Raw genomic sequence first — 27,541 nt, forward strand, 5'->3', positions numbered from 1 at the left:
ATTAATAGACCGCAGCGGGTGTCAGAAGTTACACTCGCTGCGATATGTCTATTAATGCAGGTACTACAGCTCCCAGCATGGAGCAGAGTGTGCTCCATGTTGGGAGCAGTAGTACCTGCAGTAAGGGCCAGATCACAGCAGATGTAACTCATCCTGACACCCGCTGCGATCCTCCTGATGTGAATGTCGGGATCAGCTGTTCTCAAGGCTACAGAGCCGGGAGAACAGCTGACGCTGAGCCATAGGTATAAATCGTGTACCTACTGCCCAGGAAGAACTTACAGTGAGCCTGCAATGTGTACAGTATACACATTGCTGGCTAGATTAACCCCTTGCTGAGCTGTGCGCTATGCGCAAGCCCAGCAAGGAAAGAGTTAACTTACACTGCTGGACAGTGTAGGTTAACCCTTTGGGCAGTATACACTATATACAGCTATCTATATATAGCTGTATATAGTGTATACAGAAGACGAAGTCCGCTTACTTCCCTCGAGCAGGTCCGTGTAGCTCCGCCCCCTAGTGATGATGTCATTAGCCTAAATAACGCCAGCCTGTTACCGCTTAGGCCCAGGAACGCCATTTTTGACGCTCCGGGCCTGTTGTTGCCGGCTATACCCGGCACCCCTGTGGTGGTGGGTACCGGGGTAATAATTGGGGATAGCACTAGCTGTTTTTGGGGGTTAGCACTAAGCCCTGGCTTAGTAATGGATTCCGTCAATAAGACCGGCTTCCACTACTAAGCCTGAAAATTCTATTTAAAAAAACGCAACACATTGGAAAAATTATTTTATTTTAAAAAACACTCCCACACAGCCCTCGTTAACCATTTTATTAAAAGAAAAAAGAAAAATCTGCCGTAATCCATCAAATCAGCTGTAATCCTCTACATACACGGATCTGAAACGAGAAGAAAAAAAACACAAAAAAATTGGTTAGGACATTTTTGGCGCTGTCCGCTGAGGAGAGCACCCATGATGCAATGTCTACCCAAACAGGGAGCCACCAATTGGTGCAAAACTAGAACTCCCAGCATGCCCAAACAGCGTTTGCCTGTCTGGGCATGCTGGGAGTTGTAGTTTAGCAACAGCTGGAGTATCCCTGTCTGGGTTGACACTGGCAGAAGGGTCTGTTCCCATTATCCAAAACGGACAATGTGAACAGAGCTTCAGACTAGCCTGAATGGTTGATGTATGGAGAATATTACATCCTAAAGATAGAGATTATTCTTTCTTCTCCCCGGTCCATCCAACATATAGTCACGTAGATATGTTTTTGACATCTCACTCTGTTCTGATGCAAGATCCTAAGACTAATATTGGTATTGTTACATGGTGAGATCACTCACCTATTTTCTTGACAATTGAAATACCGGGGAACTGGCGCTTAAATTATACATTATTAAAGGATGAGAAATGTCGCCAAGCAGTGTTCCAAGCTATGGAAATATTTTTAGAAGCTCATGTAGTAGATATCACTTCCAAGCTTAACCAATGAAAAAAGAAAGGGAGACTAGAGTTATAAAGCCAGTTAGGGAACTAGAGGAATTATCCAAATCCCATAAAAAAAAAAATCTGTCCTAAGAGATTTCAGAACAGATGACCTTGATGAGGGAACAGATTAAAGGATTGGTGGTGGACTCATGGAGCCAGATCAGGAGACAGGGGTATGGGTACGGACATGCTGATAAATGTGGCAAGATGCTGGCATGCCTCATCCGCCCCCGGGAGACCACGGCATACATCCCAAGTATATTAGATATGGAGAGAAAATTTACGCATAATCCACAGTTCATCTCGGAAACATTTAGCAGCTATTATGATAGCCTTCACAATATTAAGGGACATTATGCAGATGCCCCATGTAAAGTTCTCGAAAATAAAATCTGGAAGTATATGGAGGAAACTGTATTGCCTAGAATCAATAATGAAAGGAAAATTAAGATGGAGGGGGCATTCACAGAGGAGGAAATGCAGGCAGCCGTGACATCACTGAAAAGGGGGGGGGGGGGGGGGGGGGGAGAGCCCAGGCCCAGGCCCAGGCCCAGACGGGTTTTCACCAGCCTTTTATAAAATGTTTTAAGGACAAATTGATACCATTTATGGCGGAAGTGTTTAGCAACATCGCAGCGGCCTGCCCGTTTATGAAACAGTCTCTTGAAGCTATGGTGGTAGTAATACCATAACCAGAGAAAGACCGTACCCAGTGTGGGAATTATAGACCAATTTCACTCATCAATTGCAATTGGAGATGAGCGAACTTACAGTAAATTCGATTCGTCACGAATTTCTCGGCAGTTGATGACTTTTCCTGCATAAATTAGTTCAGCTTTCCGGTGCTCCGGTGGGCTGGAAAAGGTGGATACAGTCCTAGGAGACTCTTTCCTAGGAATGTATCCACCTTTTCCAGCCCACCGGAGCACCTGAAGGCTGAACTAATTTACGCAGGAAAAGTCATCAACTGCCGAGCCGAGAAGTTCGTGACGAATCGAATTTACTGTAAGTTCGCTCATCTCTAATTGCAATGTCAAAATTTATTGGAACATTTAGCTACCGCAATGCGCAAAAACCCACACATTAAGGGAGTTAAAATAGGTCAGACACACCATACATTGGCATGATATGCTGATGACTTGCTTTTATACTCTCACCGAGGGTCTCGCTCCCCTCGATAATTAAAGAGATGGAACGATTTGGAAGGTTAAGTAACTTTAAAACAAATTTAAACAAGACAGAGGGGCTAAACGTTTCTTTATCGGGTCAGGATTAGAAAATTTTAAATCTAGCTTCCTGTTTGTATGGAACGAAATAAGCAACTTATCTGGGGTGCATATCCCTTCTCACTTGGATAGTTTGTTAGCCTTAAATTATCTCCCATTACAAGATAAACTGTTGAGGGATCTGAGAGCCTATCGGAATAAGTTTGTGTCATGGTTTGGGAGGATGAATATAGTAAAAATGGACCTGCTACCTAAGTTTTTGTATATTCATCAGACAATACCTATACAGTTGTCAGGGTTTTATTTTAACCTCTTAAGGACGCAGGGCGTACCTGTACGCCCTGCACCCGGTCCCGGTGTTGGTCCCGGCTGCTATTCATAGCCGGGACCCTGTGCTAACAGCGCGTGGCACGATTGGCTATTAACCTTTCAAACGCGGCGATCAAAGTTGGCCGCCGCGCTGAAAATGAAAGTAAATGCTTCCCGGCAGCTCATGATCGGGACTATTGCGATAAAATAGCGATGTCCCGATCAGCTAGGAGGCGAGCGGTGGTCCCCTTACGTTGCTCCGTTGCGTCCGATCGGCGTTTGATTGCTCCAAGCCTGAGATACAGGCTTGAGCAATCGAGCCCCTATCTCGCTGATCCCTGCAAAGCCATAGCTTTGCAGCTATGGGAGCTATAACACTGCAAAAAAAAAGTGAAGAAAAAAAAAAGTTAACAAAGATCATTTAACCCCTTCCCTAATAAAAGTTTGAATCACCCCCCTTTTCCCATTAAAAAAAAACTGTGTAAATAAAAATAAACATGTGTGGTATCGCCGCATGCGTAAATGTCCGAACTATAAAAATATATCATTAATTAAACCGCACAGTCAATGGCGTACATGCAAAAAAATTACAAAGTCCAAAATAACGTATTTTTGGTCACTTTTTATATCCTAAAAAATTTATTAAAAACTATCAAAAAGTCAGATAAATGCAAAAATGGTACCGATAAAACACAGCGCAAAAATTAGCCCTCATACTGGCCCTACGCGGAAAAAAAAAAGTTTTATAGGGGTCAGAAGATGACTATTTTAAACGTTTACATTTTCCTGCATGTAGTTATGATTTTTTTCAGAAGTACGACAAAATCAAACCTATATAAGTAGGGTATCATTTTAACCGTATGGACCTACAGAATAAAGATAAGGTGTTATTTTTACCGAAAAATGCACTGAGTAGAAACGGAAGCCCCCAAAAGTTACAAAATGAATTTTTTTCTTCAATTTTGTCGCACAATTATTTTTTTTTCCGTTTTGGCATGGATTTTTTGGTAAAATGAATGTCACTGCAAAGTAGAATTGGTGGCACAAAAAGTAACCCATCATATGGAATTTTATGTGCAAAATTGAAAGCGTTATGATTTTTAGAATGTGATGAGGACAAGATGAAAATGCAAAAACGGAAAAACGCTGAGTCCTTAAGGGGTTAAAGGGATTCAAAGAGCGATTGCAAGTTTTATCTGGGAAAGTGGTCGAGAGTAAAGAGTTAAAGGGGTATTCCAGGCAAAAAAATTTTTTTATATATCAACTGGCTCCGGAAAGTTAAACAGATTTGTAAATTACTTCTGTTAAAAAATCTTAATTCTTCCAATTAGAGATGAGCGAACTTACAGTAAATTCGATTCGTCACGAACTTCTCGGCTCGGCATTTGATGACTTATCCTGCATAAATTAGTTCAGCTTTCAGGTGCTCCGGTGGGCTGGAAAAGGTGGATACAGTCCTAGGAGACTCTTTCCTAGGAATGTATCCACCTTTTCCAGCCCACCGAAGCACCTGAAGGCTGAACTAATTTACGCAGGATAAGTCATCAACTGCCGAGCCGAGAAGTTTGTGACGAATTGAATTTACTGTAAGTTTGCTCATCTCTACTTCCAATAGTTATTAGCTTCTGAAGTTGAGTTGTTGTTTTCTGTCTAACTGCTCTCTGATGACTCACATCCCGGGAGCTGTGCAGTTCCTATGGGGATATTCTCCCATCATGCACAGCTCCCGGGACGTGACATCATCATTGAGCAGTTACACAGAAGACTTCAGAAGCTGATAACTATTGGAAGGATTAAGATTTTTTAATAGAAGTAATTTACAAATCTGTTTAACTTTCCGGAGCCAGTTGATAGATATAAAAAAAGGTTTTGCCTGGAATACCCCTTTAAATTAACTAAGAAGAAAGAATGGGGAGGAGTAGGATTGCCAGACCTATGGGTCTACCAGAAGGCCGCAGTTATTGCATTAATGAGGAATTGGGTCCGACAGAGTGGTCAGAATGATCAGATAAGGTGGGTGGATATGGCGACTTCTTTGTTGCCGATTCAGTTGGAAGTACTGCCTTGGGTGATGAAAAGAGATAGGGAAGCTTTATTTAACTAACCTTATTTTATAGGCCAGGCTCTACAGGTGTGGGATAGGTGGGTGGATAAGTATGAAATAAGAGACCCCACTTTTTGATTATCAAGCTTTTCAGCCAGGGTTTAAGGATCTAACCTACCTCAACTTCTAGGAATAGAAGGGGGTAGAATCCTAGACCTATTAGTACAGGGTGAGTTAGAGACAAGTTTTACAGGGCTACAAAATCTCATTGTTAGATTTTGCACAGATTAGATCTTTTTTCCACCCAATTCTCAAGGCTAAGTGCATCCAACCTCCTACTGACATAGATAACTTGTTTCTAGGAGTGAATGAAGCGACTAAAACTCTGTCCAAAGTTTATCATATATTATTATCTGCAGGCATTCTGGGCAGTGTCTCTTTTTTTTTTTTTTTTTTTTTTAGAAATAGGAGCAGGATCTAGGGAAGCAGTGGAATGAGGAAGATGTAAGGAAAATTTGTACATACTCATATGCAATGTCTGGGGCTGCTAGCATCAAAGAAACATTTTAAGATCATCTCTAGATGGTATAGATACCCGTCAGCATTGCATAAAATATTCCCAGCTATATCTAACAATTGCTGGAGGTGCAATGCTGAGGAAGGCATCCCGATCCACATTTGGTGGAGGTGCCCTAAGATTCAGAGCTTTTGGGATAAAGTACTTGAGATTTACTCTAGTTTTGTGGGCTCGTGCGGAGAACACTCCTGAAGTTGCCCTATTTGCATTGGTAACAGATTCAATGAGTACATTTAAGGGTGGTATTCTTAAGTTCTGTTTGGCAGCAGCAAGACTGGTGATCCCAAGACATTGGCGTAGCGAAACTACTCCATCTCTACAGGAGTGGTGTACAGAGCTAGCAGAAATAGCGAGAGCAGAGGAATGGCTGGCAGAGGAACATGGACAAACATAAGTATATAACCAGATCTGGAGTAATTGGCTAATGTTTATGGAGTCACCAGAGTTTTTCCGGTTGTTACTCTCATAGCAATAAGCGAGGGAGAGGTTCTTTTTTCTTTTTTTCTTTCTTTTTTTAATATATATTTTATCATCTCATATTTTTCTTTCTGATAATACATAATTTTAATGTAATATTTAGTTTTTATTATTATTTTGCCATCTTTAAACGTACCTGTCAGATCACACACACAAAAATATCACTCAGTTCCTAATGTTGACCATGTACATCTAATTTTATCTATCACCTATATTTATTTAAAAAAATCCCTCTTCATTAGCTCACAGTGTAAGAAATCCTCTCAGGGGAAGGGAGCGTATCTGTCCCTTATCGTGGGGGGAGGTGATTGGTGTGTCCACTCATGTAGCCTTGCCCATGAGTCATCTATTGTCCATGACTCCTGGACAAGCCTGATGCTGCTGCAGGACTGTTTAGTGTCCAAGTACGTATGGGGACCCCTAGTGGTGGGATTTTTAGGAGCCATTTCTTTATTAAATATTCAAAATGTTTAATACAACCATATTGCAAAAGTTCTTTAATTTTCAGTAACAAAATATTAAACCTTTTTGTATCTGACAGTGCCCATTTAAAAAGGTGTGTGATAGATAGCAATTAGCAAGGTTGGTCTATGGCAGTGATCTCCAAATTTTGGACCATTCAGCTGTTGCAAAACAACAACTCCCAGCATGCTTGGACAGCCAACTGCTGTCCGGGCATGCTGGGAGTTTTAGATATGCAACAACTGGAGGTCCACAGTTTGGAGACCACTGCTCTAAGGGCTCATGATCATGACGGTATTATGTTTTTTTTCTTTTTGTATGGAGTCATAATAGGGATCCCATAGAACTACATGGGGCTCTATGTACCTCCATATGCCAAAGACACAAATTTCTTTTCTGTATATGTGAATTAAAGTCTCTAGATGCTGCACTGTCCCCATCTCCTCCTGATTTACACTACTGCCTTGTTTGCACAATCCAAACTCAAACTTTTTTTTTAATCCTTGACTGAGCTATAAGGATATATATATATATATATATATACACACATAATATATGCAAATTTGCATCTGCATCACTGGAATAATACGACTACTCAAATATGTTATATATAAAAATATATATATATATATATATATATATATATATATATAAATATATATATATATATATTATAAATAAAGTGAACTGTTACTTTCTTTTCACTTTTCATTTTGTTCTTGCGAATATGCTCTTATGCAAGCAGTTGAATCTTTCTGTATTATTAAGATCAAGTAAAAGTAGGTACAGCAGTCGGCTCTATATAAACACAGCAGGGAGTATCCTTGATTTTGTGTTTGATACCCTAGTCTTTAAAAAAAAAAAAAAAAAGTACTTTTCCAATACAATAAGACTCAGCACACTGAATTGCTTAATGTTCAAGTACAGAGCATGCCTCCGGGCTACAGAAAGCCTGGGTCACTGGTAATTTGATGTACTGCAGTTGAAAAACAAAGGACACATTCCATATATTATTCGTATCTGTAGTGCCCTAAATAAGATTCAATCCAAGTCTAAACACTCTAGTCTAGAATCTCGTAACTTTCCAAATTTTAGGACATGTACTTTGGAATTTGTTTAAAAATAAATCCTTTGTTCTGTATCTGGATGCAACAGATCGAGGCATAAAATGAAGTCAAAATAAAATTTCATTTTTATGCTTGCAGGTGAGGCAAAGCCCTGTAAATTTTACTTGCTGGTAGCTCCATGAGGATCTTTCTTGGTGCTTGCAGTTCATGACACCACTAGGCACGTTTCACACTTAGGCTAAGTTCACATTTCAGTCTGCATCTGTCCTGTCCAGAGTCTGTTGTTTTTTTTCTTTCTTGTACAGAATGTTCCCTGAAACGGGTTAGTGTGTAACAGATACTGCTGGGTCCCAACAGTCCTTATTCATTTGAATGGGGTCCGTTGGGGATCCGTTAGTTCAGCGGAGAAAAAAATGATGCATGTACTATTTTTCTCTCCGCTAAATTCCCATCGTTTTGATGGAATTGCCAACAGCGCTTCATATAGGGGAGCCCGACAGCAATGTGAAACAGGCCATAGCATTCAACAACTAAAATGCTGTGGCTAGATAAAAAAAAATCTATTACAAATATTTAAATGCACACACAACATTTGATCTTATGGCATAATTGTTAAAATACATGATGTTCTAAGTATAGTGTTTTTCCCCTGTTCAAAATTATCTTGTATGGTTTGGGTAGACTGTCTGAAAATTGGCGCCTACAAGGATGACTACTAGATTCAGATTCACCACTGGTATATGCAACTCCATTTATTGGAAAATGACTACATAATGCATAAAGTTTTCTTTCTTCAATAAAAACACACACACACACACACAAAATAAAACACTTCATGACTTGAGACATGTTATCTAAAATGCTAATCTGAGGAAGTAATTAGTAATTATTTACAAGATAATTGACTCCACTCATTCATATTGACATGCCAAGTTTGATCCCATAGATATGACAACTTGTCCTCTATTTGCAGGAAATGGAACATTGATTGGGGCATCAGCAAATGTGGTCTGTGCTGGAATTGCAGAGCAGCATGGATATGGATTTTCCTTTATGGAATTTTTCAGGTTTGCTATATTTTTAGTATTTGTTAAACATAGAATGTGTGTTTTCTAAATAATAGATGGAAATGAGCAACAGCCTAAGATTACTTGATGTAATGTAAATTATACTTCTAAAAACTTAATTTTATTTTCAAGTCTTAAAACCATGCAATACCAGTTAGAGAATGTACTTTTAAAGGGGTACTCCGAGAAAAAAAAATTATTCAAATCAACTGGTGCCAGAAAGTTATACAGATTTGTAAATTACTTCTATTAATAAATCTTAATCCTTCCAATACTTATCAGATGCTGTATGCTCCACAGGAAGTTGAGTTGTTCTTTTTAGTCTGACCACAGTGCTCTCTGCTGACACCTCTGTCCATGTCAGGAACTGTCCAGAGGAGGACAGGTTTGCTATGGGGATTTGCTCCTACTCTGGACAGTTCCTGACATGGACAGAGGTGTCAGCAGAGTGCATGGTCAGACAGAAAAGAATATCTCAACTTCCTCTGGAGCATACAGCAGCTGATAAGTACTGGAAGGATTGAGATGTTTTAATAAAAGTAATTTACACATCTGTATAACTTTCTGGAACCAATTGATATGAATTTTTTTCCCTTTAAATGCCTTGAAAACACAACTTTTCTACTGTATACTAGGGCACTGCAGTGTATTCTACTGTGTCATGAAATTCACTATGTGGATTGCCTAAGGCTATGTTCACACGGCAGAATGTCCGTGCGGAATCCCGCATGTACCTTCTGCACACACATTCTGCAGCAGCAGAGTCCCATTGATTTGCTGTTCAGTTCACACGGCAGAAAATACTGATTTCATTGTTCGCAAAAGCATTCAACCTGTTCAATGTTTTTGAGGATTCTGCTTGGAAATGCACTGCCACCCGTGAGACATCGCATTTCTAAGTGGTCCTGGTGCCGGCATGTTCTGCTGGGGCTCTGCTGTCTGTGGAATGTACGCATGAAAATTTTCCATGCAGACTTTCCAATGTGTGAACATAGCCTAAGCTCCCTTAAAGGGGTACTCCACTCCCCAGGTTTCGGAACATTTAGTTCCAAATGCTGGGTGTGGGTTCTGGTGGTCACCCCACCCCCTTGTGACATCACACTCCGCCCCCTCAATGCAAGTCTATGGGAGGGGATGTGACGGCTGTCACGCCCCCTCCAATAGACTTGCATTGAGGGGATGGGGCATGACATCACGGGGCAGGGCGTGACTTCACGAGGGCGTGGCGACCACCAGAACCCGTTCCCAGCATTCGGAACCAAATGTAAAAATGCTGGGGAGGGGAGTACCCTTTTAAGACAGGGCATTTTTTTTTGTGTTCAAAGAAATATGCTTAAAAAAAAGCCTTATTCTGACTGTTTTATATTTTTCTGTCTATGGAACTGTTAGGGCAAATTTTTTCTTTAAGTGACCAATTCTGGCATTTGCAATTTTTCTTTTTTTGTGTACACAGTTTGCAGGGCAAGATCATAAACACTATTTTTCAATAGTTGCACATGCGGCAGTATCAAATTTTTATTTATTTCCAATTTTTATTGAAAAATTGGGGTGATTAATTTTTTAGGGGAACTACAGGTAACTATTAGCAATCATTTGATTGTCTATACCGACCAAAACATATCTACTAGTATATCCTGAGCTAATATGGCTGGCACAGAAGCCTTCACATGGCATTTTACAGCCAAATTCACTGATAGGCACCCTGTTATTGCATTGTGAGGGTGCCGATTAGTCCACACAACAGCAGTTCTTTTGCCATGCAGTCTATTTTTCTATTGATTGTAGAATTTAAAGGGTTAAAAGGCAGACTTCATAGCTGATGTTAATCATTAACAGGGAGTATTGGCACCTGCTGTCAATTACTCGGGTCCTGAAGAGTTGATCTCAAGCTAATTTCTTAACACTGCTCTAGGAGTTTATTACAAAATGGTTTGTAGCTTCTGTGTAGATTATTAGTATTAACAATTTGAGGTTTATTACAGTATTTCAGACTATTGAATTCCCATGTATTACCTCCCATGTAATAGTAACTATAGACCAAAAGTACACATTAAAGGTAAAAAAAATAAAGAATAGCAGCAGTTTTAAGTGTCTCTTCACTTGGGTATTGCTCCTCATTTTTCCCTTTTGCCTCCAAATACCAATACTTTTTTGTGTTTTTTTTTTTGTGTTTGCTGTTCAAATCTTGTACAGCAACCTACTTTGTCTATGGACGATGGTTGAGTGGTGACCGGTGATGTCCTTCTGTTGCCCCTTAAACATTGAAGGAATTAACCTTGTAATTACAGTCAATTTAAGTGTTTCTAATGGCTACAACAGAAAATGCACTTTGCATATTAGATGTTTCTCCACTCAATGCAAATACATTTGAGCAATATATAAAGTGATAGGAACAATGATTCTATTTGAGGTTCAGAAATCCTTTATATCCTGCAAATAATGGAACATTGGCGGTGTCTGCAGGGAATGGCAGAACCAGCTGGGTATCTTTTGTTTAGGAATATGCCACAAGCTTTGACTGATACTCAAAGAAAACAAAATGTTCACAGAAACCATTCTGTAAGTTATAATTTAAATCCCATCAGTATGCTTTATAGGTGATTCAAGGTGTATTAATATACGCCTTTTAAAACGTTCACTCTGTTATCACAGAAAGCAGATTGTTTCAGTTCTTGAAATTTTGTGACACGTACTTTTAACAAAATTATTCACAGTAGGCAGTTCAATTTATTCCTTTCTGTAAATGGTGACCAATAAAGCATGCAACGCAATGCTTTTAGCTGGCACGCCGATCCCACTTGTGAGAAGGATTAATGGGATTTCCTACTGTTGTTTTATCAGATGATTTAGTTTATGCTATACATAAAATGTGTGAATTATTACACATGAGGATTCACAAACTAGGTGGCTTGAAAAAAAAAATTCTCTTAATGGCATTCCATTAGGGAGTCTAAAAATACCGGAGCTTATGATAAAAAATAAGAAGCGCACAATCAAATTGCATAAATAGCGGTCTGCAAGTGAACTTTTAAATTGTATATTCAGAAATGCTTATCTTTGGATCTACCCATGCTTCTTTTGGGGCTTAGTATGTTACGAAAACAATAACTGTATCTAATTGAAGGGTGAAGTTTCGAGACTCGAGATGTAAAGATGAGCAATGCCGCTAAAACTGATGCTGTAAACTGAATGATGGCAATGCTGGACAAGTGATGCTATCAAATTATACTGTTATTATATTGATTTCTAATCATCCTAACACAAATAAAAAAGCCTCAGCCATAAAAAAAATGATGTTTAATACACGCTGTGGACTGCTACATTGCCTAATATTACCAAAGGAGTTTCACAGTACAAATTATGATTAAATGTTATATTACTAGAAATCAATCTCCAAACATTATGGTAGTTTTCTCAGTAGACACCAATATATATGACTGTGTTCACAGTAGCCTCCTTTAAGCTTGACTACAAATTTTTTCTTTCTCATGGACCATTACATTTCAATATAGAGAAATTATGCAGCACTGTTTACTGACACTTTTATAGAAGACCATCTAATGTTTTACTCTTTGCTGTCTAATGATAATTTGGAACCCCTATGATTAAATAGTTATACCCTACCCTGAGCAAAGGGGAAACAGATGGCCACTCTTTTGTTGGTTAATTGGATCTTCTGTTTGGACATTAAATTGTTAATGGTAAATAATGACAATGATTAATTTGTCTAAATGAGCACAGAGATCAGCGTTTATTATCCTTCCCTTGCCTGCCCATATAATGTCCTTAAGTTATATAAGAAATTAGAAATTATGTTTCAGATTTTAAAAAGCAAACAAAAAAAATGCTTGGCCAAAAGTTTTTAGGAGGAGTCCTCATGGCTTCTATTCCTTTTACCAGCCTTGTTAGGGAGATAATAGTAATTAAGGTGGTGGTGGTGGTGGGGGGGTGTCAACAGAAGGTGCCAGGGGCAACCCTTATATCTTGTGGTTTAGGCAGCATGAAATGATGAAAGGTTTATTTTAAGTACTGTGTAAATGGTTCAGGACCCTGTCACCTTAAACTTAACAATAATTGCTTCTGTTCACGAAAGGAAAGTTTTACATTGCCTCAAGTTTGTGCTTCATGACTGAAAACAAAGGATTAGTACCACAGTGGAGATAAGAATAACTTATAAAATAGTAAAACCACTAGATCACAAAACAAGTAGTACCCACAGTTCCCACTGTAAAACTTCACTTTTATTATATCATCATAAATTCTTGTGGCACAACATATCCATGTTAAAATCTCCAATGTTGAGTGTACAGTGGTCCCCTCAACATACGATGGTAATTCGTTCCAAACGACCCATCGTTTGTCGAATCCATCGTATGTTGAGGGATCCCTGCAATGTAAAGTATAGGAAGCTGTACTTACCTGTCCCCGCCACTCCGCACCAGGTCCTTCCCGCTCCTGTTCCAGGGGCTCCCGATGCTGTCCCGCTGCTCCGGTGTCTTCTTCGCGATCCTCCGGTGTCTTGCGCATCTTCTGCAGGGTCCGGGCCTTGCTTTCCGGTGACGTTATTACGCTGCTGCTGTGCCGGCGCGGCGTGCGTAGTGATGTAATAACGACGCCGGAAAGCAAGGCCCGGACCCTGGAGAAGATGCGCAAGACACCGGAGGATCGCGAAGTGGCCCCGGAGCATCGGGAATAGGTAAGTGAACCTGCTGGGGCACATTACACTGCTATCCGACAGCAGCTTAAGCATTTTGCGCTGTCGGATAGCAGTTAATGCGATGGCCCCGACATATAAAAGCATGGTATGTCGATGCTGACATCGACATGCGATGGCCTCTGAGAGGCCATCGTATGTCGATTTTATCATATGTTGAGGCCATCGTAGGTCGGGGGGTTACTGTATATAGTGCCTCTGCTGTTGTTGTCATCTCTTAATGGAGCAGTAAAAAGTTTATTGCACCCTGGCCTCTACATGATGTGTAACTGTTGGTGGCTACAATCCTATTAACACTTTATGTATATACAGTGGCAACACAAGCCTTTTAACCCCTTAAGAACTCAGGGTTTTTACATTTTTGGACTTTAGTGTTTTCCTCCTCACCTTTTAAAAATCATAACGCTTTCCGTTTTTCCCCAACAGACCCATATGAGGGCTTGTTTTTGCGCTACCAATTTTACATTGTAATGACATCAGTCATTTTACCAAAAAAAATCTATGGCAAAAGCAAAAATTATTTGTAGGACAAAATTGAAAAAAACTGCATTTTGTAACTTTTGGGGGCTTTCATTTCTATGCAGTGAACTTTTTAGAAAAATCACACCTTACATTTATTCTGTAGGTCCATACGATTAAAATTAGGAATGAGCTAATCAAATCTGACAAATCTGAATTTGTTACAAATTTTAGCAGAATTTGATTTACATCGACTGCGAATATCCCCATGGTTCCATCGATTGAATCGCTTCATTAAACTCCATTTAGTGCAGGTACAGGCTCCAGGGCATCTAAAATGGCGGATCCACATGTGAGGACATGGGGCAAGGAATCCAGGGTAGGCGGGATGACCCTGAACCACATGCAGCATCCAGCCTATAGGCAGCCAGTCACCCCTGTGATGTCACAGCCCTATATAATCAGCAGCCATATTGCGGCCAGTCACTTCAGCCTTTCACTGCACAGAGATATAGGGACAGATAGAGCTGTGTGCTGCACAGAAAATCTTTCTTCAAACAGCTATTCATCTCCTAGTCACATCAGCTTCTGTTGCACAGAGAGAGGGACAGAGAGCAGTGTGTGTTTCACAGAAAAGCATTCTCACTGCAGCGATTAATTTACCAGTCAGTCTACAGCATTCTATTACAGAGAGGGACAGAGCAGTGGGTTGAACAGAACAGCAGCGATTCACCTCAAGCACCAATCCTGCCTATATGCACTGATAGGGAAGGGAGTGAGATTGAGAGAGAGTGCAATTTTGGGTGCAGTACACAGCAACTGTGTGCTGCAGCACTGGTGTGTACTGCTGGTGTTGTGCACAAATACTTTTTTAAGCGTACTGTAGCGCATTTTTCTCCCTTCATAAGTGCATACCACATATCTAAGTGGTGAACTATTTTGTTCCTGTTAAAGTCTCAAGGGCCTAGATACTGTGAAAGGCCAGGCAAAAGTACTCACCGGCTGGTGTTGTACACAAATACTTTTTAAGGTGTACTGTAGCGTATTGTACCTCTCATACACGCACTATGTATGTCAGGCAGAGAAGTGCCAGGACATGCACAGAGGAGTGGCAGAGGCCTAAATTCATCAGGCAGAGCTCACAGCAGACTAGGGGTGAGTGGCAGCAGGAGTCGCAGCGAGAGGCCTGAGCTCCCGGTAGCAGCTAGCGGTCATGTCTCAACCAGCAACCCATCTGCTGTCATCTATTGGTTAACACGGTCATCCACTTCATCACAAGTGACATTTGACACCCCCCAGTCAACAGTCAGTGGGTTCCTCAGACACAACCCTCAGTTGGCATGGCCCGCAAGCAGTCCATGTCCTCTCATTGCCTCTGTCCTAAGGTGTCTCCCCCCCCCCCTAAAGAAGTATCTTATGCTGTGGGTTTGGCTCCACTATTTAGTGAGGACGATCTAGAGGACAGTCAGCAGCTACTTCCCAGAAAAGAAGTGGAGGAGACATCTGCCGCTTCCTACGCTTGGCGGGCAATTAGTGATGAGAGTGACATGGGAAGTGGTGGTGCGAGCATTCAGGCTGCTAAAGCAGACACTGTTGAGGAACCTGAGAAGGAAATCAGTGACGTCCAGACACAAATCGATGATGATGATGATGAAGCCGATCGCACTTGGGAGTTGGGTGCAGAAGGGGCTTCATCATCAGGAGGAGAGGGTTGCAGGTTGCCATTGAGGCGGGGGTGGGGTGGGGGGGGGGATGAAGTGTGTGTGTGTGTGTGCTTGGGCACAAACTATATAATGGTGTGTGATAAGTCACACACCGTTATGTTATGACATTTAAAAAAACGCTGCGGCCCAAAAAAAAAAAGTGGCAAATTGCAGCGCCCTGAACCCCTAATGGGGCCCGGGTCATGCCAAAAAATGGATAGCAGACACTTGGGGACCTATTAACCCCTTAAGGACACATGACGTTCTCATACGTCTCCATTTCCGAGTCCTTAAGGACACATGACGTATGAGAACGTCATGTGTTTTACCGCCCCCCGGCAACCATCTGGAGCGGAGCCGGTCCCCGATGCCTGCTGAAATCGTTCAGCAGGCATCGGGGCATATCGCCCAGGGGGGTCATTATGACCCCCCATGTCGGCGATGGCCGCAGATCGCTGGACAATTCAGTCCAGCGATCTGCGGCGGATTCCGGGTCAATCGGGTCTCCAGTGACCCGGTGACCCGGAATTATTGGCTGATCGGGGCCGTCAGAGACGGCCCCGATCAGCCAGAGCCAGAGGGGGTGAGGTGGCACTGGTGCCACCTCACAATCGCCCTGATTCGTCGGCCGGATTACCGGCCGACCAATCAGGGCGCCTGCTGCGGGTGTCACTCCCGCACCCGCTCCGCCCCTCTTCCGGAGGACGTGAGCGGGTGCGGGACGTGCACCCCGGGTGCTGGGGACCCCGATCCCCGGCGCCCCTGTTGGGATCGGGGCCCCAGGAGCAGCGGCGGCGGCGGAGACGACGAGGGACTGACCCAGTGCAGCGAGGATCGTTGGACGTGAGTGACAGCCTCCTGCTGTTGCTTAGCAACAGCTCCCAGCATGCAAAAAGGGCATGCTGGGACCTGTAGTTATGCAACAGCAGGAGGCAGACCACCACAACTCCCAGCATGCCCTTATGGGCATGCTGGGACTTGTAGTTTTGCAACAGCTGGAGGCACATTCTTTCTATGGAAAAGTGTACCTTCAGCTGTTGTGTAACTACAACTCCCAGCTTGCACAATCAGCTAAAGTGCATGCTGGGAGTTGTAGTGGTGCATCTGGTGGTTGCATAACTACAACTCCCAGCATGCCCGTTGGCTGTCGGTGACTGCTGAGAGTTGTAGTTTTGCAACAGCTGAAGGCACACTGAGTTAAGTAGCAAACCAGTGTGTCTCCAGCTGTTGCATAACTACAATCCCCAGCATCCCCAGCCAAAGTAGTATGCCTCCAGCTGTTGCATAACTACAACACCCAGCATGCCCTTCCGCTGTCCGTACATGCTGGGTGTTGTAGCTTTTGCAACAGCTGAAGGCACACTGGTTGCAAAACACTGAGTTTGTTACCAAACTCGGTGTTTCACAACCAGTGTGCCTCCAGCTGTTGCAAAACTACAACTCCCAGCATGCACTGATAGACCGTACATGCTGGGAGTTGTAGTTTTGCAACAGCTGGATGTCCCCCCCCCCCCCAATGTGAACGTACAGGGTACACTCACATGGGCGGAGGATTACAGTTAGTATCCGGCTGCAAGTTTGAGGTGCGGCAAAATTTCTGCCGCAGCTCAAACTGCCAGCGAGAAACTACTGTGAACCCCCGCCCGTGTGACTGTACCCTAAAAACACTACACTACACTAACACACAATAAAATAAAAAGTAAAAAACACTACATATACACATACCCCTACACAGCCCCCCTCCCCTCCCCAATAAAAATGAAAAACGTCTGGTACGCCACTGTTTCCAAAACGGAGCCTCCAGCAGTTGCAAAACTACAACTCCCAGCATGCACTGATAGACCGTACATGCTGGGAGTTGTAGTTTTGCAACAGCTGGATGTCCCCCCCCCCAATGTGAACGTACAGGGTACACTCACATGGGCGGAGGATTACAGTAAGTATCCGGCTGCAAGTTTGAGCTGCGTCAAATTTTCTGCCGTAGCTCAAACTGCCAGCGAGAAACTACTGTGAACACCCGCCCGTGCGACTGTACCCTAAAAACACTACACTACACTAACACACAATAAAATAAAAAGTAAAAAACACTACATATACACATACCCCTACACAGCCCCCTCCCCAATAAAAATGAAAAACGTCTGGTACGCCACTGTTTCCAAAACGGAGCCTCCAGCTGTTGCAAAACAACTACTCCCAGTATTGCCAGATAGCCGTTGACTGTCCAGGCATGCTGGGAGTTTTACAACAGCTGGAGGCACCCTGTTTGGGAATCACTGGCGTAGAATACCCCTATGTCCACCCCTATGCAAGTCCCTAATTTAGGCCTCAAATGCGCATGGCGCTCTCACTTTGGAGCCCTGTCGTATTTCAAGGCAACAGTTTAGGGCCACATATGGGGTATCGCCGTACTCGGGAGAAATTGGGCTTCAAATTTTGGGGGGTATTTTCTGCTATTACCCTTTTAAAAAATGTAAAATTTTTGGGAAAACAAGCATTTTAGGTAAAAAAAATATATATTTTTTTACATATGCAAAAGTCGTGAAACACCTGTAGGGTATTAAGGTTCAAATTACCCCTTGTTACGTTCCCCGAGGGGTCTAGTTTCCAAAATGGTATGCCATGTGTTTTTTTTTTGCTGTCCTGGCACCATAGGGGCTTCCTAAATGCGGCATGCCCCCAGAGCAAAATTTGCTTTCAAAAAGCCAAATGTGACTCCTTCTCTTCTGAGACCTGTAGTACACCAGCAGAGCACTTTTCACCCCCATGCGAGGTGTTTTCTGTATCGGGAGAAATTGGGCTTCAAATTTTGGGGGGTATTTTCTGCTATTACCCTTTTTAAAAATGTAAAATTTTTGGGAAACCAAGCATTTTAGGTAAAAAAATATATATTTTTTTTACATATGCAAAAGTCGTGAATCACCTGTATGGTATTAAGGTTCACTTTACCCCTTGTTACGTTCCCTGAGGGGTCTAGTTTCCAAAATGGTATGCCATGTGTTTTTTTTTTGCTGTCCTGGCACCATAGGGGCTTCCTAAATGCGGCATGCCCCCCAAAAACCATTTGTCGCTCCTTCCCTTCTGAGCCCTCTACTGCGCCCGCCGAACAATTAACATAGACATATGAGGTATGTGCTTACTCAAGAGAAATTGGGTTTCAAATACAAGTAAAAATTTTCTCCTTTTTATCCCTTGCAAAAATTCTAAAATTGGGTCTACAAGAACATGCGAGTGTAAAAAATGAAGATTGTGAATTTTCTCCTTCACTTTGCTGCTATTCCTGTGAAACACCTAAAGGGTTAATACACTTACTGAATGTCATTTTGAATACTTTGGGGGGTGTAGTTTTTATAATGGGGTCTTTTGTGGGGTATTTCTAATATGAAGACCCTTCAAATCCACTTCAAAACTGAACTGGTCCCTGAAAAATAGTGAGTTTGAAAATTGTGAAAAATTTCAAAATTGCTACTGAACTTTGAATCCCTATGGTGTCTTCCAAAAGTAAAAACTCATAAATTTTATGATGCAAACATAAAGTAGACATATTGTATATGTGAACCCCAAAAAAAATATATTTTGAATATCCATTTTCATTACAAGCAGAGAGCTTCAAAGTTAGAAAAATGCAAAATTTTCATTTTTTTCATCAAATTTTGGGATTTTTCACCAAGAAAGGATGCAAGTTACCATAAAATGTTACCACTAAGTTAAAGTAGAATATGTCACGAAAAAACTATCTCGGAATCAGAATGATAACTAAAAGTATTCCAGAGTTATTAATGTTTAAAGTGACAGTGGTCAGAATTGCAAAAAACGCTCCGGTCCTTAAGGTATAAAATGGCCTGGTCCTTAAGGGGTTAAGTGGTCAGGGGGGGTGGGTGGATATTTTTTTTTTTTTTACTTTTTTTGTTTTTAACTCTTTCACCTACCTTTCCCTCACTGTAGCTGTCCCTACACTAAGGGTGGCAGGAAGCCACTTTCTCTGTCCTAAGGGGCACAGATCTCGACAGAGGGGGGTCCCTGGCTCTTTCTCTGCTTTGCCCACTGACTGAACGCGCAGAGCTGAGAGAAAAGGTCATTAACCCCTCCCGGCTGCTATTGGTCCGACCAATAGCAGCGCTCCTGGGGAGGTGACTGGATCGCCACCTCCCCCTAGCTACTGGAGTTGATTGGCGGTGTATAGTTCACGCCGATCACCTTCAATTTCAAGGTCATCTGGTCACACGTGACCCATATGACCGGAATCTCCGCAGCAGCGATCGCTGACATGGGGTGGGGGGGGGGTCTCAGGATCCCCCTAGGCAATGTCATGGGATGCATGCTGAATGATTTCTGCAGGCATCCCTTTCTGGTCCTCACCCGGTGAGAGTCTGGGACCGGAATTCCCGTGGGCAAACAGGTACACCCTGGGTCCTTAAGTACCAGGACATCAGGGCATACCTTTATGCCCTTAGTTCCTAAGTGGTCAATTCTTCTATTGACATAAATGTAGTGAAACATGTTTCGCTATAATAAAATGTTATTCCACCTTATTTTGAAACAGGTCACCGAAATATGCATGTGCAACTAGAGTTCAGTACCATACTGGTAGCCCATGTGGCTGTTAAGGGGGTCCATGAAGAGAGTTTTGCCGCTTACTGGTTAGTCAATCTCCTTTTCTATTGAGAAGCTGTGCAGCACTAGGAAATTGCATTGTCAGCAAATTAATATTGGGGGGGATAGACTAATGAGTCGAAGAAAGGGGAAATAAACATCAGACCTGTCCTGGGGGCAAAATCAGATGTCATAATAGGAGGCCTATTTCAATATTCGCCATGGACCTTCCTTTATTTTATGTACACCACTGTATAAACTATTACAGAACATTGCTCTTTTGTCCCTTTTGATATTCAATAGGAGTAGCAAAAGTTTTAATTATTTACAAGTACAACCAATATTTACACCGATTGTGTTGTGGCGGAAAAGAAAATCATCCATAATAAATAGATATCTTTACATACTGTACATTAATGCTAAATGTTGTATACATTACCTGTCCCAGTTTCTATGACAAGTTAAAAGTTTTTAATGTCTCAAAGAAGTGAAAGTAATTTATGAACTATGTCATGCAAAAGTTCATTTTTTATTTTCTTTGCAAAGCACTCAATAGAATAAAAATATCGTAATGCACACGATGAAGTAAAAATTTGAGTTGTTTATAAATGCGCTCATAGTGATGATCCAAAGTTCAATAACCCATAAACAAGATATGTTCTCATTATTCCGCATTACCTATGAATTTTCATGAATTCAGCTGTGTGCTCTTTGATAAGCAATCAGGAGTGCGGTTCATCAAATAATCTGAACAATGTAGAATCAGAACTGGCACAGCTTTAAGTGACAAAGTAAAATAGCAAGCTGCAATGCTTCGATTGGGCTGGTTATTCTCCAGTGCCTTTAGTCAGTGTCACTTACGCTTCTCTCGGTTTTCCGCTGCCGGTGTATGTCTTAATTGCCGTATTCTCATTCATGACTGGGCTCACTCTATTTAAATATTTATGGTGTCAAAGTAAAACTAAATGAAATGTCCCTGCCCTCATTTTGCATTCAAAGCTAATTTTAAGAAGTCAATTGATGCTCAGTTCGGTAGTTTTTGCTCTTCTACATTAAACTTTTATGAGGCATAAACACTATCTTGTAAGACCATGCTAATAGTGCTTATTTGTCATCCCAGGTGGGTGTAAACTTTACCTAAACTTGGCTTGCTGTAAAACAGTGATAAAAATTCCATAGAGTTTTCAACTGCAATTTTTCATTTGAAGCTAAAGGTTCTGTTGTATAATTAGCACATCCATCTGTCTCCCATCTAAATGTGTGTAATATTTTGGTAAATATGTATAGCTATAGAACTAGCTTTCTATACAGACTGCTTTGATGTATATGTATATTCACGTGTAAACAAAAGGATTTAAAATAATAGTCCTTACATAGTATAAAAGTAAATGCATCAAAAACAATGTCATCTGACCTTGGTAGTGCGCATGTGCAAGTGGCCCTTAACTGCAAAACACACGATCAAACAATAAGCTGGTGAAGTGGTTCTAAGAAGAGAGACTATAAAACCCATAGACATAGAGAAATGAAATGACATGTGAAATTGCTTATTTTGAGGTTTAGTTTAGATGTTTTATAAAGAAAATGTAATAGAAATGTGAGTATATGATCAGTAGGCTACCGGAATAAGCCCAAGGTTATCTTGAGATGCTCATCAATACATATAATAAGCATGCTAATTATATCATGGATCTCAATAGCGAGACAAAAAAAAAGCTAAAGAAAAGGATAAACACAGAACAAGATAAGAAACATTACGTGGAATTATTTATGTTTACACCAGGCTTTGGCGTTAGAAAAACAAAAAGAAATGTGGGAGGGGTTTGGGTGTATAGTTTACACCCCAGTAACTGGTGTAAACTATAGTGGAAATGTATGGTGGCTCAGTGGTAGCAAAGAATTCTAAATCCAGTGCATGGGCAGAAACACTGGCATGTGAAGCAGGTCATCCCATCAACTTTGCCAGTTTTAAAAATGCCTTTTTCTGTTTCAGTAGGACAATGCCTGCATCCATAGAGTGTATGCTTTCTCTCTAACAGTGTCTACCACAGCTACTAGAACCCAACTTTTATTTCTTAAAGGGTTACTCCGCCCCTAGACATCTTATCCCCTATGCAAAGGATAGGGGATAAGATGTCTGATTGTGGGGATTTTGCCACTGGGGACCCCTGCGATCTCCCTGTTGTACCCAACGTTTTAGAGTGTCTGGTGCAGCGCCGGAGGCTCATGATGTCACTGCCATGTCCCCTCAATGTAAGTCTATTGGAGGGGGCACGCCGGCCGTCACGCCCCCTCCCTTAGACTTGCATTGAGGGGGTGTGGCCATGATATCACTAGCGGGGCATGCCCGTGACGTCACGAGCATCCGCCCTGCATCGCCAGTCATCCAGCATGGAGCGAAGTTTGCACCGGATGTCTGGGGCGCCGCAGCTGAGATCACGGGGGTCCCCAGTGGCGGGACCCCCGGGATAAGATGTTTAGGGGTGGAGTACCCCTTTAATCTGTACTGCTGAGCTCAGGTTTCATATACTCAAGCCGACAGATATGTTCATGTACAATAATGCAAGTAAATCCACAGGAACATCTGCAGCATGTAATAAGAGTTTCTCTACATAAAATCTCCGCTGAATGCTGTGGATTTGATGGCATGTCCAATGATAGAACAAAGAATACTGATTTTAATAGAAGCCTAAAAGTGTGACTGTGTGGGAAAAAATGACGTCACTACTTTTTCCATGTGGTGCAACTTCTTCCATTGAAATTAATAGGAGATTTTTATTAGATGTAACAGAATTTTTTAAAAGCGAAATCAGCACAGTTTCATGGTCAAAAGCTATGTGGCCATGTGAACATGCTCTAACTCTTCATCTTGTAAGAGAAGGGCAAAGGCATAATGCGACAATAGTCCAATCTGTAGCAGCAACTGATATTGCAACAAATAAATAGCTCCCCTCCAGCAAACAGCAGTGCCCTTTATTATTTATTATAAGCACAGGAGGACAAGCCAGCCATCTGTTTATACTGATAGCTTCTATAATCCAAAAAGGGTTAGCTCTGAAAGGATGCTGCTATTTGATAGCGGAAGCTGGCGGATAAAGGACCTTTAACCCCTTAATGACCAAGGACGTATATTTACCTTCTTGTCCGGCTCTCGCGATATAACGCGGGGTCACGCGGTGACCCCGCGTCATATCGGGTCGGTCCCGGGGCTAATAGCACGCGGCAGCGATCGTAGTGCCGCACGCTATTAACCTTTTAAACGCGGCGTTCAAAGTTGAACGCCACTTCTAAAGCGAAAGTGAAAGCGGCCCGGCTGCTCAGCAGGGCTGATCGGGACTACCGCAGTGAAAATGTGGTGTCCCGATCAGCTGGGACACGAGCGGCAGTCCTCTTACCTGCCGCCGGCGTGTCCCCTCGGCGATTGATTGCTCCAAGCCTGAGATTCAGGCTTGAGCAATCGACCGCCGATAATGCTGATCATTGCAAAGCTTTGCAGTGAACAGTGCTGGCAATCAGTGTGTGCAGTGTTATAGGTCTCTATGGGAGCTATAACAATGCAAAAAAAAAAGTGTCAAAAAAGTTAAAGGAGTACTCTGATACCCAAAAATCTGACACCATAGTGAAGTGTCCTGGAATACCTTTCATTAGAGGTCCTGGTCGCCCAAATCGGTCCAGCCGTTCTCCTGTAATTCTTCCCGGTAATTTTGCTTACTTCCGGGTACTGTAAGCATGGCCGTGACGTCAGGAATGACGTTTTCCCATCATGCTTACTACACTTCTTCCGCTCGCAAGACCTCCCTTACTCCTGTTCCCCACCCCTGAAATTATAATGTATAACGCCCCTTGCTGCCTCCCCTTGTTGCTTTACCCACCCCCTGCCACTACGCCATCTCCTCCCACTCTGCCTCCTCCAATCAGCTCCTCCTAATCGCTGCAGCCGGCGCACAAAAGTAGCTAACAGCTCACATAGCTGTAGCTTTTGTGCCGGAGAAGCAGCGTTCCCTGGAGTTGGCTGGCACGCCGCTCGAACAGTGATAGGAGGAACGAATGAGAGGCGCTTACTACACGCAGCGAATCACTGCTGGGGAAACGAGGTGGGTTATGCATATTCAGATATGGGACCGCACCGCAATAGTGGGGGCTGGCATTAGGCGGGGAGTGAACTTAGAGATATGACGTTTCGTTTTAAAGATGGCCGCGGGCAGACAGTGAGTGTTGAACGAAAGTCATAACTCACTATGAGAGGCTGCACTTCCGGTTTTGCCGAAAAACATAGATGCCTGCATGGAACGCTAGTGAGGTAATTGACAATCTTATATATCTTAGGGAAAGCTTTATAATGGTGCTTAATTGTTTTGCCTCAGAGTACTCCTTTAATAAATGTCATTTAACCCTTTCCTTAATAAAAGTTGAAATCACCCGCCTTTCCCATAAAAAAAAATACACCATGTAAATGAAAATAAATATAAACATATGTGGTATCGCCGCGTGCATAAATGTCCGAACTATAAAAATATAGTTAATTAAACTGCACAGTCAATGGCTTTATGTAGTTATAATTTATGGACCTACAGAATAAAGATAAGGTGTCATTTTGACTGAAAAATGTACTGCGTAGAAACGGAAGCCCTCAAAAGTTACAAAATGGCTATTTTTCTTCAATTTTGTCGCACAATGATTTTTATTTCCATTTCGCCGTAGATTTTTGGGTAAAATGACTGATGTCACTGCAAATTAGAATTGGTGGCGCAAAAAATAAGCCATCATATGGATTTTTAGGTGCAAAATTGAAAGGGTTATGATTTTTAAAAGGTGAGGAGGAAAAAACGAAAGTGCAAAAAAGGGAAAAAAACACGGTCCTATGAAAGTTCCTGTAGCCACTAGGAAGTAACATGCTTGTGAATTATCCTCCTCAGTTGATCTGCCACAGCAACCTTATGACACAGAGTCAGAAGCATCAGTTATTCCATATAAAAGGGATTGGCTACTGATTGGTTACTTTTTGGCAAATTTAGTAATGTTTACAATGGGCGACTTACGGACAGATGATGTGCTCACTGCCTTCCTGTTTGGTATAGTGATGAAGTTCAGCCCTCTGTATCTATGTCTTGAGGGATGCCTCCTCCATCCACAAGATGGCGCCATATAGAGGAGCATGTGATGATACACTCCTTCAATGCGCTTGTGCTCCTTGCTTGTGAACAGTTGTGTATCATCACATGCACCTCTATAGCCAGTCATCTAATGGACTGAGAAGCCATCTGCCGGCAAACAGGGACAGGATATGAATAGGCGGAGCTGCATGATTATACCAATTGGAGCCACATTGAACATATTATGGGTCATTAAGTCATCTATTCTAATCATTACTATGTTTTGCTAAAAGGTGACCTATTCCTTTAACTCGCAGAGGTGTTGTGTGGGGGCAGGGTCAGCAGTGTATGGCTGGAGGTTGCTGCAGCAGTCACCACTTTTATGTGTTGTCATCTGGATAGGCAGTAGTGTAAGGCATAGTCACTGTCCCTGTTGGCTGATTTGTCTATGAAACAATGAAAATCCCCGTACATTATTTTTCCAAAATCTATACTAAGACCTCTTGGAATGTCAGATGTCTCTGAATAGACCATATCTTTCTTTAGAAAACCTCTTATAGTTTTATCAAAATAATAACATTTCAAAAAGTTTATGTACAATTTCCCAATACAGTATTGTATTGTATTGAAGACCTTTTCATGCCTGTATACATGTTTCTACAGTACATGATGGGGGGAATTTATCATTATTTGTCTATTGTAGACACAGTTCTACCCCTTTACACTGCTTGTCTATTGTACACTCTTGCTCAGAATTTACTAAGTCTGTGCACTCCTTTGATAAATCTTGTGCAAATATAGAATCGTCCCCCCCCCCCTCGCTCTACCGTGCACTCCTTCTCTACCTCCCAGGAAAAGTGGACGTAGGGATTTTGTTCTATTGCTTTGAGGCCAGGATTCCATTGAGGTTTTTTGTCCATCAGCAAAAATGCCAGAAAAACTGTCCCAGCTTTTTCCTGTGTTTTCAGTTTTTCTTGTGTTTTTTACTAGCGTTTTTGCTGGTGTGAGGAAGCAAAAAAATTTACTAAACTTTTTGTTTTTTTTTCTTTGAAATTTAGATACGTGAATGCAGAGGACTATGTCAGATTTGGTGGATTGCGATGATGAACAGCGTTTTTTTTTTTTAAATGTCAATATAAGGGTTAACGAGGGCTGTGGGGGGGTGTTTAAAAAAAATTTCAATGTGTTGTGTCTTTTATAATAGAATTTTCAGGCTAAGTAGTGGAAGGCATCTTGTAGACAGAATCCATTACCAAGCCGGGGCTTAGCGTTAGCCCCAAAACAGCTAGCACTAACCTCCAAATATTACCCCGGCACCCACCGCCACAGGGGTGCCGAGAAGAGCCGGTACAAACAGGCCCGGAGAGTCAAAAATGGTACTCCTGGGCCTAGGCGGCAACAGGCTGGCGTTATTTAGGCTGGGGAGGGCCAGTAACAATGGTCGCCCACCCTGGTAACGTCAGGCTGTTGCTGCTTGGTTGGTATCTGGCAAATATTGTTAAAATGAGGGAACCACACCCTTTTTTAAATTTTATTTATTTATAAAAAAAAAACGCATAGGGTTCCCCCTATTTTCAGTATCAGCCAGATACCAACCAAGCAGCAACCGCATGACGTTACCAGGGTGGGCGAGGACCATTGTTACTGTACGCCAGCCTGTTACCGCCTAGGCCCAGGAGCGCCATTTTTGATGCTCAGGGCCTGTTGGTATCGGCTCTTCCCGGCACCCCTGTGGCGGGGTAATAATTGGGGGTTAGCGCTAGCTGTTTTTTGGGGCTTAACGCCAAGCCCTGCCTTAGTAATGGATTCCATCTATAAGACAGCTTCTACTACTAACCCTGAAAATTCAATTATAAAAAACACGGACACATTGAAAAAAAATGTATTTAGAAAAACACTCCCCCACAGCCCTCGTTAACCATTTTATTGAGAAAAAAAAAAACACTGGTCATCGTCGCAGTCCACCGAATCCGATGTAGTCCTCCGCATTCACGTATCTGAAATGAGAAGAAAAGAAAAACAAGAAATATGGGTTAGTAAATGTTTTGCGCTCTCCCCTGGGAAGAGCGCACATAATGCAGCGTGTTCCTAAACAGGGAGCCTCCAATTGTTGCTAAACTACAACTCCCTTCATGGGGGGCTGTAGTTAAGCAAGAGCTGGAGGCACACTAGTTGCAAAACACTGAGTTTATTACTTGACTCAGTGTTTCCCAACCCGTGCACCTCCAGCTGTTGCAAAACTACAACTCCCAGCATGTAC

General features: G+C 42.1%; 1 protein-coding gene across 5 annotated transcripts in view; it reads left to right on the forward strand.

Annotated features, from left to right (window-relative positions):
• The window catches only part of OCA2 (OCA2 melanosomal transmembrane protein), a 429,791-nt gene that overhangs the window by 381,380 nt on the left and 20,870 nt on the right, over positions 1-27,541 (forward strand). For all 5 annotated transcript variants that reach the window (XM_056555890.1, XM_056555889.1, XM_056555886.1 and 2 more), the window contains one exon: positions 8,626-8,719. In XM_056555890.1, the coding sequence (XP_056411865.1) occupies positions 8,626-8,719 (94 nt within the window). The remainder of the gene's footprint in view (positions 1-8,625; positions 8,720-27,541) is intronic.

Source organism: Hyla sarda, chromosome 2 (genome assembly GCF_029499605.1).
Source record: "Hyla sarda isolate aHylSar1 chromosome 2, aHylSar1.hap1, whole genome shotgun sequence".
NCBI classification, from domain to species: Eukaryota; Metazoa; Chordata; class Amphibia; order Anura; family Hylidae; genus Hyla; species Hyla sarda.